The following is a 17,290-nucleotide window of genomic DNA, read 5'->3' on the forward strand; positions in this document are numbered from 1 at the left end:
TTCTGAAAACAATGAGTGAAACTTGAAAGAAAGCAATTTTACTGAGATCGACTTCTCACCGACGTTAAAAAATATTGCAGCGAATGCCATGCGGATCTCGAAAAGGACCAAAATTTAAACGAAAAATGTTTTTCGGTATTATAATGTGTATGCACCATTCAAGAGAATGGCTGTAGATACTTTAAGACCTTTTCGAATAACTTCAAGGGTCAGTCAATATGTTCTAGTACTATTTTACCAATGGACTATTTTACCAAGTAGCTGGAAGTAATTCTTCAACTTTTGCTCAAGAACACGTTCGCGTTATGGCATGTTTTTTATATTACTGTAGGATCAGAGCATGCATTTTTATTTCTCACTCTTTTCTGAGATTTGCAAACTTTTGCGAAATCTGGAGACTTGTATTACATCCTGAATCCAATGACATGGTCGGGAGATTTATTCGAACCCTTTTAAGTCATCTTTCGTTATCTCTTTCAAAGAATGAGACTAACTGGGAACACATTTGCCTGCTGACTTATCGGAGCGCTGCACATGAAGTGACTGGATGTACTCCATCAGAGATGCATTTTGGTCAAATGCTGCAATTGTCCTATGATAGCTCCTCTGGATGACCGATTGATACACTTTTCTCGCCGAAGGAATATATAAAAAATTTAGATGCACGTTTGATAAGCATACATGTGTTTGCAAGAGAGTGAAACAGTCTCTATCCAGAGAACGACTGAAGACTTCTTGTATCACAGCAGCAAACCACCATTTTAAGGAGCGTGATCATTCTTGATGTATAGCCCAAAGCAAAGGAGAGATTCGAGCCCGAAGCTGTAACAGAACTTATAAGGATTTCTTATAATCATCTAGAAACTATGCAGTTTTTTCTAAGGTATTCAGAGATCACCCAAACCAAGCAAGGGGCCAAGGAAAGTTATTGCCAAACCACTCCCCCCCCCATCGGCAAGTCATTGAGAGTTTCACCAGGAAAAATCTTCACTTCAGGATACTTGTGGAAAGCTGCATATTATTAAATATGATAATTTAAAAGTCACCTTATAGTTAATATATTGTAAACAGTCGAAATATTTAAGTAACGGTTAAAGCGGTTTCACTACATTTGGCAAAATAATCGATAGGGTGGTAGGTCAATAAGATGCTTATTTTGTGGACGTGTGGAGTAATCAGCACTTGAATCGATGAGGGCTTTTACATATTGTCCATTTACTCTGGTATGGGTGATGTTTCTTTTTAAATTATTCGTTATGTACATTGGAGCATTTTCTTAAATTGCGGCCTCACCTCCTGCAGAGGTCGCCCGAATTAGTTTTCCTCATTGGATCGTCGTAAAGGTGATTGGGATTGTCGGTGGTTGAGATTCTGTATTTATATCTCGTCGGGGATTGAATATTCGTGCGATTCTTGCATCAGCGAATGTTTGTTTTCTTTCCCTTCAATACCTCAAAACATGTCCTGGTCATCCTCAGTGGTAGCAGAAGGGCACATTATTATCAGTTCTCCACAGGTCCGTTTTACGTACTGGATCGGCGCTGTTCCTTGCTTCACGTCTAGATGACGAATTGAACATCGAGAAGTGGTGTTGCGTCGAGGAATAGTGTTTAGTAGTCTTGGAACAGTAAGGGGTGTCAGAACCTCCATAACCTCTAACTACCGGTGCAATGTCATGTGGGGATTCAAGTTCATTAATTTGGGTAGTGTTGTCAGAGGCGGCGGTAGCAGGAGGGGGCAAGGGGGCAATTGCCCCCCTGTCGGCAGCCTCTTGACCCCCCCCCCCCCCCAACGTCGGCGAGAGATTGAGAGTTTCGTCGACAAAAGTGTTCACCATTTTAGGACGGTTGTAGAGAGTAGCGCATTATCGAATATGATTATTTAAAATCTATCTTAGTTAATATATTGTAAACAGTCGAAGTATCCCAAGTAACGGTTAAAGTAATTTGACTATATTCAGCAAAATAATCAATAGGGCGGTAGGCCAATAATATTCCGTATTTTGCGGATAATTTTTGATAGACCGAACTAAGAACTGAATGCAATGGATGTCAAAGGTGTTAAGTTCGCAGATTTTTAGACATCTGATTCAAATGTCGTTCATTAAGCTTATAATTTGTATTACTTTTGGTAATATAACCGACAAGGTAACAAGTGAATAAGATATCGACAAGGTGATATTCTCATTTTACTGGCAATTTTTGATCGGCCAACTATGAATTCAATGCGGTGAATACCAAAGACATTAAATCTACAGATTTTCAGATATTTGATTGAAATGTCGTTCATTTAGCTTATAATTTACACTAGATTTGGCAATATATCAGACAAGTGAATAAGATATCGCATTCTGCCGGCAACTTTTAGGCAAACGACTTTGAACTGAATGTGATGAATGTCAAAGACTCTATCCACAGATTTTCAGACATTTGATTCAAATGTCGTTCATCAAGCTTTTAATTTGCATTTCTTTTGTCAATATAACCAACAAGACGACATGTGAATAAGACATATGTCCCATTTTGTCAAAAATTTTGATCGGTCGACTAAAAATTCAATGTGAATGGTTGTCGACGAGTTCAAATTCTCAGTCCTTTTATTTAAATGTCATAATGTTCATTCAGCATTTAATTTATACTAAATTTAGTAGAATAATCAATAAGCTGTCCAATGAATAAGACGTCACATTTTTCCTGACTAATCTTTGTCCTTCGGATAAGATTTTTTCATAGATTATGGGGAAAAAAATGTTCCCGTCCTATTACCTCCAGTGGAATTATTAGAGAAATTGATGCTTTTATATTTTTCATGAATAAGACGATTGAGTTGTTTTCCATAATTCATCATTCGAATTCAAGTTCTAAAATTTATCGTCATCTTATTTATATAATTATTACTTCCTCAGTAACGAATTGATAAATTTATTTTATTCATTTCACTACGAGAATTGTCTGATTAAAATCGAGTTAATGGTTATACTAAATTTAATAAAACACTCTTTTCTTTGGACACTCTTGTGAATATGCATGCTAAAAAGAGTTATTTTGCTGTAGCCACATTATGTGAATTCATTATAAATCACTGAAGTAAGTAAATTCTATAATTGTAAATTAAATATATTTAACAATAAAATATCAGTTTTCTTTTGCAATCTAATTTATCAGGCTACAATTATTACACTAAAAAAATATTGCTGACAGCAGTTGCCTACAAAAATAAATAAATTTTTGTGGTTTGATAGCTTTTTAGCTACACTAAAAGAGTTTTACCCAAGTATGCAATTTGTTAAATTAATAAATTACAACCTATTTTCAGACTCTCCATTCAATATTATGGCTATGTGATCGGGAAGTTCAGTCGTTTATATATTATTATTTTCTTTCAATAACTATTCGCGGCAAAAACTGTATAATTTCAGATGCTTCTAAATTTTTAATAGACTTTGAATAAAGATGTCTTGATAAAAAGATGATTTTAATAGTTATTTTTAGAATATTCATAAATAACACATTAACTCTTTGACATACGAACTTGCTCAACTTCCTAATAAGATGGCAGATCTTATTTCGGACAGTTATTGTTATTTTAAATCTCTAAAATTTCCTTCATAAGAATATTTTTCATATCTTGCATAAAATAGTAAGTTTATTCATAAAGTTAGAAAATATTTTCTCCAACCTTCTTAAGAAACAATAACATTGTATCTTTTCAGCATTCTATATTGTTCGTGAATATAGTAAATTTTTACTGAGCACGCGCACTTTTTCTTCTCGGATTCGAAACACCTCTGCTCGTTGTTGCAATCCTTACTTTACAAATATTTCAGATAGGGAACTACGCTGAAAAATCGATTTTTGTAGAAAACATCGAATATTTTTTATTTATTATTCCAGATTTCTAAAAAAATTTCTTTTATAAAACTTTTTCTTTCAACATTCATTTTATATAGATTCCACGATAAGAACATGCATTTGTTCATTTAGAATGCCATTCCATGCTGGCGCAATTTATGTTTCTATCTATATTCTACAATCTAGAAAAAAATTTAATCATATTTTTTTTTTCTAAAATTAGATCTTAATTCAATCAAATCTGAAGAGTCTCAAAAAAAAATAGGCTCAAATATTAGCGTTATTTTGACAGTCAGTAAAAGAAACTAAGAACAACATTTTTTTTACAAATATCTTTGCAAATTTTTAACAGTGAAAGAAACGGTCAGTATCTGAATAAAGAAGAAGCTAAATAATACTTTATTTTCTTTAATTGAATGTAAAATTAATTATTATGAGTTATTTTGAAGCTAAATTAGAGATATTGTGCTTGCCCCCCTGTCGGATTTGTCTTGCCTCCCCATCGGCAAATGTCTGCCGCCGCCTCTGAGTGTTGTATTTCAAGTAAGAACTTCTGAAGTTGTTCCCTTACAATTTCACGAATTATGGATTTTATGTCGCCAAAGTCTGCAGAAACATTATGCAGCCTCTGAAATCGTGTTCGGGAAATATTTCTTTGGCGAAGACTTTCAATTTCATGGCATCTTTTCACCAATTCGTCGATTGTCTTAAAATTTTGAACTAAAAGAATCTGATACAAGACCTCTGCTATGCCCTTCATGAGATGGGCAACTTTTTCATCTCCCATCATTTCTAGATTCATTTTACGGCATAACGAGAGTATATCTTGGATGTAGGATTCAGATGCCTCACCAATTTGCTGATAAGGAGTACTTAAAACTCTCTCAACTTGGCATCGTATGTCATCTGTTCTGCAAAACATATTGTTCAAGGAATTCTTGAACGTAATCCAATCAGTGAAAGAGCGCTCATTGTTGTCGAATCACTGTCAAGCAGTTCCGGCCGGATAGAAAATAACATTAGCAGGGCACATTTGATCATCCCAACGGTTAGAGATGGCGATTTTTTGAAAATCCTTCTGCCACATGCTCGCATCTTCATGGGCATCTCTGGAAACGTTAAAAAAGGTTTTGTAGCAGTTGGAGCTGAGCTGGTACCAATATGTAGCGTTGTTTCCCTTTCTTTTTTATCGGACATTTTCATCGGACAACTTCTGGTTGGATTAGGCAAGAGACCAAACTCGGAAGGTTATCCTTCCAATCGTCGACTTCTGCTTAGCTCGTTCGTCGTTTTTGTTATCGTACCTCGCTCCTCCCCCTAACTGTCGCTTAGATGAAGTTAGCGTAGATGAACCGTGTGTTTTAACTAAAGTCAAAGATAACACTCGCTAATCTCAACTCGAGACTTTATTCAAGTAACTAGCATCTGTTTTTATCCACAAGACGAAATGACACAAATCTTCCATATTTAGAAAGATACAGAAATTATAAGACCATTCTAGAACAAACGAGAAACGACAGAAAGTAAATCAATGACAAAATTTTTAGACAACTTGCCTGCAGTCAGATACGAACTTGTGAACTGTCGCTTTCATTTCATAGCATTCTACCACTGAGCCATTCAGTTCGCTTCAAGTTAGAACAAGTTTCGTTACAAAATTAAAAGGGATTGTTTTACCTTTTGTCTTGCTGCTTGCTGATGCATTACAGGCTAGAGCATTTGAGTTAAAATTATTAGCGCAAAAATACTTCAGATATGTGTTTGCACATTTTGAACCTTTAAATAGAATTTTTTTTAAATTATTAAAAGATTATTGTAGTTTCAAAGAGTTTCGTGATAACTTCGAAAAATATTATTGCACAAAAATAATTTATATTTCTTCTTAAAATTCCAAAAAATTACCTTTACAATGATATACATTTAGAATGTAATTTTAATAAACTTTTATATATGATTTAGAGCAGCAGTTTCCATTCTTCAAATTCAAACTATATTGATTCATTGAGTTTCTAAAACATTTGTTTTTCTTGTATTGTTATATAGCAGATAACTTTAAGGATTTAATCAAATATTCCACTTTACTCTTAAGCAATGAAAAGGGGGCTATGTGATTTTATAGCATACAAATGTCTTCTTTTTCTCTCTGTATAATTTTAAGCGTCAAGTAATTTTATTTAGTGTTAAATGGCAGTTTTTAAGAAAACATGAACTATTGAAGAGGGTTTTTACAACTGCTAGAGACATAGATATTTTTATCTATTCATTCCATAAAAAAACTCAATTCTTTGGAGGGGGGGGGGGATAAAAATATATGTAGCTATAAATTTGTTATTCAGAAGTATGAATAAAACTAGATTAAAAATTTAATTTTTAATCATCAAATAAATGCAGTTATTATGATAACATCTTGAATCATATGTCAATGGCTTAAATTTTTATATAAATCAGATATATATATTTTCTCCAAAAATTTCACCCTTTTAGATTTTTTACAGCTTATGAATGTCAGTTTTATTCCTATTTATATCATTAAAAGTATATAATCATTTATATTTTGTGATCATGTTTGGCATACGATGTATTTTAAAATTATTCAATGAGTTGGATGTTATTTATAACTTTTTTATTTTCTAGATACGTATAAATGCATTTTACAAAACGGTAACTTTGCTTGGTTTCAGTATAAAAGCATCTGCAATAATTAATTTGTTATTCATTTGTAATATATCTTAAATATATTTTTTATATTTAAGTATGAAAAATGAAATAATTGTAATTCAAATTAATTTCATGCTTAGTCCAAATGATGAATAATCTGAATTGTCTCAGATTTTAAAAGAAAAATCATTTTGCTTAACTTGTATTGATAGTTAAATGTAAAAGCCTAAATCTTAATTTTAATTAGCTGCAAACTATTCCGGACATTTTCACTTCATTAATGCATCAAAATGTAGTTCCAATACTAAATTCTTTTTTGAGCACTAGTTTGTGCTTGTAATATTCTATTTAATTCTTGGTTATTTTATTATTATTATTATTATTATTATTTTTTTTTTTTTTGCAATTATTGTTATCAGAGTGCCAAGAATTAAATAAGTTCAATAATTAAATTAAAGTTCAGTAACATTAAGAAATTAATACTAATTTGGCAAGTAAATTATAGTTTTTTTTAAAAAAGAATTATGGTGTAGGGATTATGCAAATTGCATATTTAATTTTTTTTTTTTTTTTTTTTTGAAAAAGGGGTCCACAGTTTTTGCTTGCCCTAGCTTCCAGTTTTGAGCATTCGGATAAGTTTTTATATTCATTATTTTAGAAATTTCTGTCAAGTTTTTTATATTTATTATTTTATAAACTGTTTTGAAGAACAAAATTTTATCCCCATCTTATGATTTATGTTTTGACTTAATGATATTTGTCAGTAGTGTGAATTTGTAATGTGCTTCTTTGTTTCATCAGTAGAATACAAATGAAAAATCTTAACAGAAGGCTTTTTCTCTTTTCAGTAAAAAAATATCTTTTAATTTAAACTATTTTTGAATTTTTTAATACATTGATTTAAAAATATGAATATTTTCTAAACTTTTGAAAATTTTTCCTTTAAAAAGTCTATTTAAAAAAAACTACAACATCAAAACATATTTTGATGTTGAATATATCTTTACTTTGATATGTTACAGATTATATTTTGAACTGTATATTTTGTATTTCTAAATTTTGAATAAAGTTGTTCTTAAATAGTGCTATATAGAATATTGGATGTCTTAGAGTATTGAATATATTTACTTTTCAAATAAAAATCATAAATGTTTTGAAACAGTTTTATTAGCATGTATATGTTTAAATATTGTGCATAAATAAATAGCTGCAGAAAGTCTATACTTTATTTGTTTTATCTGCTATCATTGATTTATGTATTCTTCTTTCTGTTTTATTTTGTAGGGATTTACTGCTCATGTTATTAGTACTGGTGCTGAGTGGATACTTGTTATGGCTTTCGATTTCTTCATTCTCACTTATGCCCGAGAAATGCAAAATATATCTATATCCTCCCCTAAAGTAAGTTCTGCTGCTCAACTAATAACTACTATTTTTTAACTGAGAGAATTTAAAGATGAATTGTAAACACAGTAACTGTTACATATTCTTATTTCTTAAATTTCCACAAATATTTTTGTAATGCATTAAGTTTTACAATTTGTCTCAAAAGTATATGAACAGATGATTTTTTTAAATAACAAATAAAACAACAAAGCAATAATCACAAAATATAATTAGTATATGGAATCATAACATAAGTTTATTATAATACAGAAATATTATATTTATATCACAGATTGTTTGTAAAAAAATAAAATTCAAAACAAGCTGTCACAAAAATATATGGACAATGAAAAGAATCGCCAATCGAAATATTTCCAATGTATCAAATAATTTGCGTATTCTGCATTCTGTGCATGTGATGTAACAACATTGAGATATAAAATTATGTCTTGTTCTTCAATTCTCGAGTAGCTGAGAAATGCCTCGCAATGTTCAATTCTCCGCTGTTGTTATAGCTAAAATTTGGTGCTTTAAAGTTCAAAAATCTTAAAGTTTCTCATAATTCTAAAGAAATTAAGTGTAGCAGATGAAGTGTATCTATAATTAATGAAATTTTATTAAAGGGTTGCAATGCGATTCCAAAAAAGTGTTCAGGTCAACCAAGATAAACATCTCGGTGTCATGACATAGAGTTTTTGCGAGCAGTTTCAAAGCAAAAGGAGTCTGTTTGTGGAATTACAAGAATTTTAGCATTTTCTATTTTAAGATCTACTGTTCACTGCCGCATGCATGCAAGCAAATTCATAAATATTGCAGAATACGTTGGACACCCTATGCCGAAATTGCATCATGCAAAGGATGCATTCTTTGGTCAAAAAAATACAGGCACTGGATGGATGGATAGTTAAATGAATGATTAAATGTTTTCTTCAGTGATGAAGAAAATTCAATTTAGATGACTCTGAAGGCTAAATGTACTATTGGCATTATCTACGACTAGAACATTGCAAGTTCTTTGGTTCAACAACAAGGAGAAAGTTCTCTCATGATGTGGAGCGCATTCTATTTCAATGGAGCAGCAGATATTGATTGTCTTAATGATCGACAATGCTCTGAGGATTATCAAAATGTCCTCAACAGTAATCTACTTCCAATTTGGAACATCGTAGGAGGGGAAACTGGAAATTCCAGCAGGACAATGCATTAATTCACACCTTCCACTCAACAACAGATTGTTTTACATAGAATCGACTTTTATAGACTGACCAGTCATCAGCCCAGACCTGAATATCTTCAAACACTTGTGGGAAGTACTTGAATGAAATATCTATGCCCACGGTCATCAGTTTTTGACTATTCCGGAATTAAAGCACTAAGTAGAGCAGAGTTGGTTCTCTTTCAGCCACACTTTCTCCAAACTCTAGGTCAAAACATGCCTGATCGGAATTTCAAGATAATTCAAAGGAATAGATACAAAATTTCAATTAAAATATAAAATCTTCAAAAAGTCTAAATATTTTTTGAAGAGCTTATTTTTTTTAAAAAAAATTTATAATGTAATTACTTTGCTGCAATAAACTTATGTTATGATTTCATATGTTTATTATTTTATTTGGGATTATTGCTTCTGTTTTCAAACTGTTATTGAAAAAATCGCCTCCCCATATACTTTTAAGATGCACTATTTAATGTTATTAAAAAAATGTAATCAAAACTGTGCAAAAAATAAATTATTTATAAGTATTACTAGCAACCTTTATTTATCAATTGGCTCCCCAATTCGATTAATAATATAAAATCACTATGGCAGCTAACTTTAAAATTTGTTAAGCCAAAGAAATTAACTCTACAAAGGATCAAGAAGCAAATAAAAAGATGCAAATAAATAAAAATAAAAAAAATCGTCTTTTGTTAAGCATCTATCCAATTTAAATTACATTTTATTTTATTAACTTTAATGTATATATCCAAAACTGTTATATATAAATGAATAATGTAATAGAGACTAGACTACTGCAAGACTAGATAGTCTTGCAGTATGAGGAAAAGATAGACCATGTCCTTAGTTAAATAGCCCATGTCATATCCATAATTGAATAATTTTCAACCCATACTTTGATGAGATTAATTAGTTTTTAGAAAATCCAACCAAACTATGGATGATAAACAGATTTAAAAATTCTTTTTAAAAAATTCGTACTTTATGAGAAAAATTATTTTTAAACTTTGATAAATTATAGGGAAAAACAAAAAAAACTTGACATAATGAAAATGAATTGCATTTTATTAATAACAAAATTATATTTAAAAATTTGTTAATAATTAGTTGTAAATTCCTCTTCACTGAAATGTATTTTAAATCAGTATGTTGAAATCATTTTTTAACAAAAGAAAATAAAAGGAGGAAATGGATGCATAAGATTTAAAGACTTAAGGAAACAGGGAATGGCTCAATTATCATTTTAATTTTGAAAAGTATTGTTACAAATTATATTTAGAAATATTTTTAACAATTTATCAAATTCCACAATAAATTGTATTTCAGCAAATTGGTATAATTTATAAAATAATTTTCATTTTTGAAGAGTGTAAAGTAATTTTAACAAAATATTTTTAGAAGTTATTGCAGGATAATGCCAAAATTTAACTTTATTTTTTATTGAAATTTCAAAAAAAAAAAAAAAAAAAATAGCTCATTCCAAATCTCTACAATATTGTAAGGGCTAAATTTGGTAATTCTAATTATATCTCTGTGAAACATACCTAAGCAGAAATTGACTTTTGTGCCTTAATTTTTTATAACTAAATTCTTTTCTTCTTTTTTTCAGATACATTTTATAACTGATGATCTGACTATTCAGAGCAGAGAATTTTATCACAGTGAAGATCGTATTAACATCACAACTTCTCAAAATAGCCTTCGTACTGTTAATTCTTTAGCTAACAATAGTTATCCAGATTTTGGTAAAGAAAATGTGCTTACTACTCAAGCTGTAGTTCATTAAATTTTTTTATGTTACATATTTGTATCTTCCAGATATTTTCAGATGTAGATGGGTTAATAACTGTGATGAAGTTCAGTTTAAGAATTGAAAGTAATATTTTTAGACTGTTTGGCTATGTTGTTTTATTGTACAAATAATTTTTTTTTGTAAATTGTACAAAATAACTGTACAATAGTTAGCAATTTTATAGTTAATTTTAATATTAAACAGAAATATTGCATATTTTTTGTTTTACCTTCATTTGGATACTGATTTTGTATTAAGATTTTTTTTCATTCTCACATAATTAAAGAGAATAACAGAATTAACAAATTTCTACAAAGAAAACTGTACTGCATTTTCTTATTTTTATTGTAATATATCTTTCTAAGCAGAATTTCGTCTCTCAAGTAAAATTTTCTAAGTCTACAGAAATAATGGTTTTGATAGAAATTCAATTTATGCAAATAATGATCTTGCAAATAGTATCACTATAATCACATGATTGTTAATGCTGTTTTAATAATTATTTTAAATGTTCCTGTCTATATATATTCAGCTGTAGGCATATGTTAGCAAATTTTTATAAAGTAACTTTAAATCATACAAACAGAATTTCTGAAGTTATAAGAAAAATATTAGAAAATTAACAGATTATTGAAAATTCATTGTTACATCATTCTTTGGATTGCTTTTATAGTTTTATTAACTGTTTTAAGGAATATTGCAGAAAATAAATTACCTATTGGATATATTCTGCATTTTAAATTTTTTATGGTCACAATTTAGTGCATCAAATACTAATTAAAGCAACCAATTATGATACATTATAGTTAAGAAGTTAAGATTGTTTAAACTATCGTAAAGGAGCATAAATTTCTGAATTTTTTCTTCCAGTTTTTGTATTATTACACACGAATTTTTACTATAGTAAATAATTTAATTTAATAACTTATAATTTAAGATAAAATGGAAGATTTACTGCATGTTTAAAGCAGAATTACAGACAAATTGTTTTATGAAAACAAAATAGTATGTTAAAAATCAATAATATTTACACTGTTAATTATTATGCTTTTTGATTTTATCACTTTTTTCATTCATTGAAAACTGATGATAGTTCATGCAAAAAGAAGTTGAGATTTGGTTTATTTTGATTTCATGCATTTTTTTTTGGGGGGGGGAGGTTCTCTTGTGATTTATGTTGGCAGTTTTTGATGTGTATTGTAATTTTATTATTATATGTAATGTTTTGTATAGTTTATTTTGTGCCGCAGAAAAGGTTAAAAAAAAAAAATCTAGACTTTAAACTTTAAAAAAATTGTTTTAATTTCATTTAAAGCCTATGGAATAGATGAAGAATTGTAATTATCTGATAGTATTCATAATCCTTGTGATTTCTTTGCAAATTTTAATGCATTGAATTCCTTGTTTTGTTATTCTATATCTGTGATAATAATTCTTGATCTGCATTTGTATATTTCGATGTTAAAATTTTTAGTAGTTCTTAACTGTTTGAGGTAGAATTTGAAAAAAAAAATTTTCTTATTATCCAACTTTTTTTTTCCTTGAATAATATGTGGTCTTTTAGAAGATATATCTTGAAGAAGGGAAGCTGTTAAATGAGTTTGAAGAGTTATGTTGTATCTGCTATATAATGTAAATTGTTTGCAATGACTTTATTTTCAATTTTCAGACAGTTTAATTATTCAGTTGAATTATATTTCAATTAGTCAATTTCGGTTCAGTCAATTTTCAGTGAATTAAGTTTTTTGTATTAAATTTGTTGTTATTGATTTCAACTGATATAATTGGTATTATCAGTGTTTCCAATGAGTTTAAATTCAGTATTAATTTAATGAATTATGAATACTATTCTTGTAAATAATTAAATAGTTAGAAATGGGCAAAGTATATTTCCAAAGTATTGTAAAAAGAAATGAATTGTTTCATTAAAATATCCTTCATCTTACTGTATGAAAATTTGTTTTGATTCATTGTATTTTCTTAAAAAAGTTTCCAAAATTAATGTTATTCTTAATAATGGAAAGTTTTAGATAAATGTTTTTAAGTTTATTTTTCACTGCCTTTTGCATCTTGTGCCAAACATGGCTGTTAAATTAATCATTGTTAATTTGAATATTTTAAAAACATAATATGTTTTTGAATTCAATTCAGCATTTATTTATTGTTATGCTTTTTAATGTTTATTTATTTCTTATGGAATATTTTAAGAAAACATTCAAAATGTTGTGTAATATTAGAATTTAATATTATGAGGAAGTGAATAATTACATTAAGAATTCTCTTATTATGCACATGTGTCATTTTGTGCTTTTTTCTTCCTCTCTCTCTCTCTCTGAGAGATTGTACCTGTCTGTTTACCTTAGTCAGTTACCATAATTTATTTTTTTCATTTTCTCCCTTCCATCGCATATACTTGGGTCAGCATATAAATGTTTGAACCAGAAATGGTCTGGGAGCATAATTTTAAATCTGTTTTGAACATTTTTGTTGATTACTGTTCATGATGTTTTAGTTACAAAATTCATTTGTCATATGAGATATAGGAATTTTATGTTCTTGATATTATTATTAATTTAAAAGGGGGAAATTATTCAGATAATTTGATTTTAATTGTATATAAATTGTAATTTTTTTGTTGATGCTATTTTATTTATTTTTTTCTCTGTTTTTGTATGATTATTAAAAAACTTACCAGTGAAACATTGATGTATGTACATATATTTCAGCTTTACTGTTGTTTGAGGGTTGCTATATTTTTAAAGAATTAATAAAGTTTGAAATATTGCAGGTTTATGAGCCTGTATTTAAAGATTTGCTTTGTTTTGCTTTTCTTAAAATTTTATCTGTGGTGAATGCATTACTCTAAATTCACATTATTTATTAATGGCATCTCTCTTTTCACATATGGCATTTCACACCAGTATTTACATCAAAACATAATAATTTTTTGTTTCTGTAACTGTGTGCTTGAAATGTTATAATTCCTGTTTTTAGATTTTGTTACAAATCATTAGTTTAAACATCCAAAAAATGGTTTATTGAAAATCATATAATGTTTATTTATTTTTAATTCAATATATAGCTTCACTGTTGCAAATAGTTCACTGAAATTAATGTGCTTATACATGGAAAAACTATTCTATTCTTATAACTATATGATGCTTTATTTAATTTCTGTTTAGGAATTTGAAGGGATTTAGAAACAAATAAAAGAAATGTTTGCTTTTGTTTGCACTTTTTTGAAAATTGGCATAATTCATTCTTCGAAAGCAGAATACAATTTTTTAAAACTAATCTTAACGAGTATTAGACAATGATTTGAAATTTATTAAACTGGAAGATATATTTTTATTGAATTAAAATATTTCAAAATGATGACTCTGTTTAAACATACTTACATTCTTTAGTAAGTCTTTGCTAGTTGCTCTAAACTTTTCTATTGTTTTCAGACAATAAAATTATAACGTTTTGTTCTCATTTCATTGCCATATTTACTTGTGTTATTGCCTTAGAAAAAAAATTATAATAGTACCTTTTTTTTTTCCTTTTAACTAATAACTTATAAGCGTTATATAATAATTACTCTTAACAACTGATTCACTCGAATTGTGTCTCATTTCAATTAAATTTTCTATGTGTAACTTTATTTCATGATCCCTTCAACAAAATATTTTTAATTATTGAATTCTGGCAGATATTAAAGCCACATCATTTTAACAACCTTATACCTTTTCAGTTCATTTTACACATGAACCTTTGTTATGGAGATTAATCCCATGACATCATATTACTATTAAAGATGTAACTGTCTAGTTCATCTATCTTCTAACTTTAATGATGCTCTAGTTTCATTTTTTCCTCTTTTATTCCTTATGTAAATTACACAGTTATTAAATAAATTTTTTTCCTTAGCTTTCAATAATGAAAGAAAATCAAATATTTGATGAAATAATAAAAACATGTTGAGTTTCATTGCAACAATGAAATCTGTTATGAAAAATCACGCAGAAAATATTTTTTTTTAAGTTGTGAAACAAGGAAAAATGACATGGCAACTAAAATGTTCTAGTTAAAATAATAATTTTTTGAGTTTTAGAACAATTTAATTTTTTTTTTCTGCATGATATATTTTGAAGTTATTAGTTTGTAATTAAAATTTCAGAAAACAGAATTCATTCTCACCCTCCAAAATATATTTGTAGCATATTGGTCATTGGTCCAACTTAGTCACATTCTTTTTTTTAGAATCCTGAAACTTTAGTACAATTACATGCGAATGTTACATGTTTGTTTAAACGGCAGCAGTTAATTGAGACTCCTCCACATCGCTGCCACTGATATATATTTTTCTTCTGAAAACATTCTGCACCTGTCATTTACTCTACAGACTGTATAGAACTAGTACAGTCGGATGTGTAGTGAGAAAGTTAAAGAAATCTTGAATACATGAGGGTTTTCAAATCATTTTGTTTTACATGTGTCAATCTATTGAACGTATTTCTTAGAATTTTCTACCGATTTGTTGTTAATTCCTCAGTTCAAGGTGGTCAGTTGCTTTTAAGCCTACACATCTACCTTTTCTTTTCGAGCGCAAATAGAAACTGCTTTCAGAGAGAAAAAAAGAATGATAATTATTTGTTTTTATATCTGCTTGCCGCCTTCGCTCAACAGTTGTTCGTCTGCGATATAAATGGGATTCATTAATAATTTCAAACGACTCTGAAGAATTGTCTCTTATTACATCGAATGAAATTATTTTTTCAAATTATACCTGCTCAATAAACATAGAATATTCTTAGTTAACTATGCATCCAACTTGGTGAAATCGGCCTAGTTAGAATATGACAAGATTTTATTATACCATATCTCATGCAACTATGAGAAGAGCATGCAACTATTGATTCCGCATCTAGACTTCATGAAGTTTTAAATGAAATAAAAATGGGTGCAGTATTTGGGGCTGTGTAACTGTAGGAAGATATTCTCTCGCTAAAGAATGTACAATGAAATAGTGGCTTTGAGATGACTCAAATGTGACAAAGCCATTGTTGACATACATAATGATAACGAGCATTCATATGAATAAAAAAAAAGTCTGCGAAATCTTATCAGTGATTGGGACTGATTATTTATTTTTATTTATTTCATTTTTCTTTGTATATGAACTGTGTCAAAAGAAAGTATTACAATGGTCGAAATATTCGACCTTAACATTTTTATAAACTTCCATATCTAGATCCTTCGAAGTCCGAAAAATAAATTTTTGGTATTATATCTATTAGTCTGTATGTTAGTGAGTTCGATAGCTCAGAAATTCAACGAATAGCTAGATTGAATTTCGGTATATCGTTTTTAAAATAAAGTGTTAAGTTCCTAACCGTTTTTTATGAAATCCATGGAGGAGGACATCCCATCCAAAATATATATTCGATTTTCTTTTCCGTTAAGTGCAAAACGTTCGTGTGTACACTCTGAAAGTAAAAATAGGAGTATTGGATGCGTTCCCGAAGTCCACCGTTTAAAGTGAGGAGGACAACTCCTCTAATCACCGAGAAAGTCTCGGGGGAGAGGATTCCCTCTGATTAAAGAGAGACACTTTATTAAGTAACACCTCAAGTTTATTAAGTGACAGTATTTGCCCCCACTTTTTTTTTTTTTTTTTTTTTTTTTTTTTTTTTTTTTTTGCGGCAACAGCTATATCTAGAGGTGAAGCGTTTTTTAAAGTGGTTACTCACGTCGGTTTAGCGAATGCGTCGTCTTTCTGCTGACTGCGAAACATAAGTGTTAAGCTAAGAAGTTAAAACTTTAGCCTGAGCGTAATGTGAAATTTTAATGATGTCTCTTTCGTTTTTATTAAATTCCAAAATATTTTTTACTCCAAAGTTCTCTTGAACCCTGACATTTGCCTTAGATTTTATCACGCACTTAAAATTCGATTAAATATTCAAGACTAATGTCGTAGGTACCTTCACATCAAGACTGGCCCTAACCGATATTTTGGATTTTCATTTTATCTACACGCTCAATAAATGTGCGTATACATAAAGAATATATTGAATAACTCTTGTTGAATTAAGTCAGCATGCCAACATCGGTGTGACGCTTATTCCTTTGTATAAAATGAGTCATTAATTAGAAATAAAATAGAGTATCGTCATATTACTTGAAAACATCATTTACAATTAATTTCTAATACAACCCTAATTTAAGAGTATTGAGCAGATTTCCTTAGTCCTTATAATCTACACTCATGTCCATAAATTAAGGATAATTCAAGTTCAGGAAAAGAAAGAGTCAGAAGCAAAACAAATGTGACTTAATTGTAAAGTCTATTTATTAAACAAAAAGTAAAGAGTGAAAAAGATGCTATATGTTTGATAAAAA

General features: G+C 29.1%; 1 protein-coding gene across 3 annotated transcripts in view; it reads left to right on the forward strand.

Moving 5' to 3' along the window:
- LOC129980954 (DNA damage-regulated autophagy modulator protein 2-like) overlaps positions 1 to 13,715 on the forward strand; it is a 39,986-nt gene extending 26,271 nt beyond the window's left edge. For all 3 annotated transcript variants that reach the window (XM_056091480.1, XM_056091482.1, XM_056091481.1), the window contains exons 7-8: positions 7,794 to 7,910; positions 10,724 to 13,715. In XM_056091480.1, coding sequence (XP_055947455.1) covers positions 7,794 to 7,910; positions 10,724 to 10,900 — 294 coding nt within the window. In that variant the 3' untranslated portion in view covers positions 10,901 to 13,715. The remainder of the gene's footprint in view (positions 1 to 7,793; positions 7,911 to 10,723) is intronic.
- The last annotated feature ends 3,575 nt before the right edge of the window (positions 13,716 to 17,290 follow it).

Source organism: Argiope bruennichi, chromosome 8 (genome assembly GCF_947563725.1).
Source record: "Argiope bruennichi chromosome 8, qqArgBrue1.1, whole genome shotgun sequence".
NCBI lineage: Eukaryota > Metazoa > Arthropoda > Arachnida > Araneae > Araneidae > Argiope > Argiope bruennichi.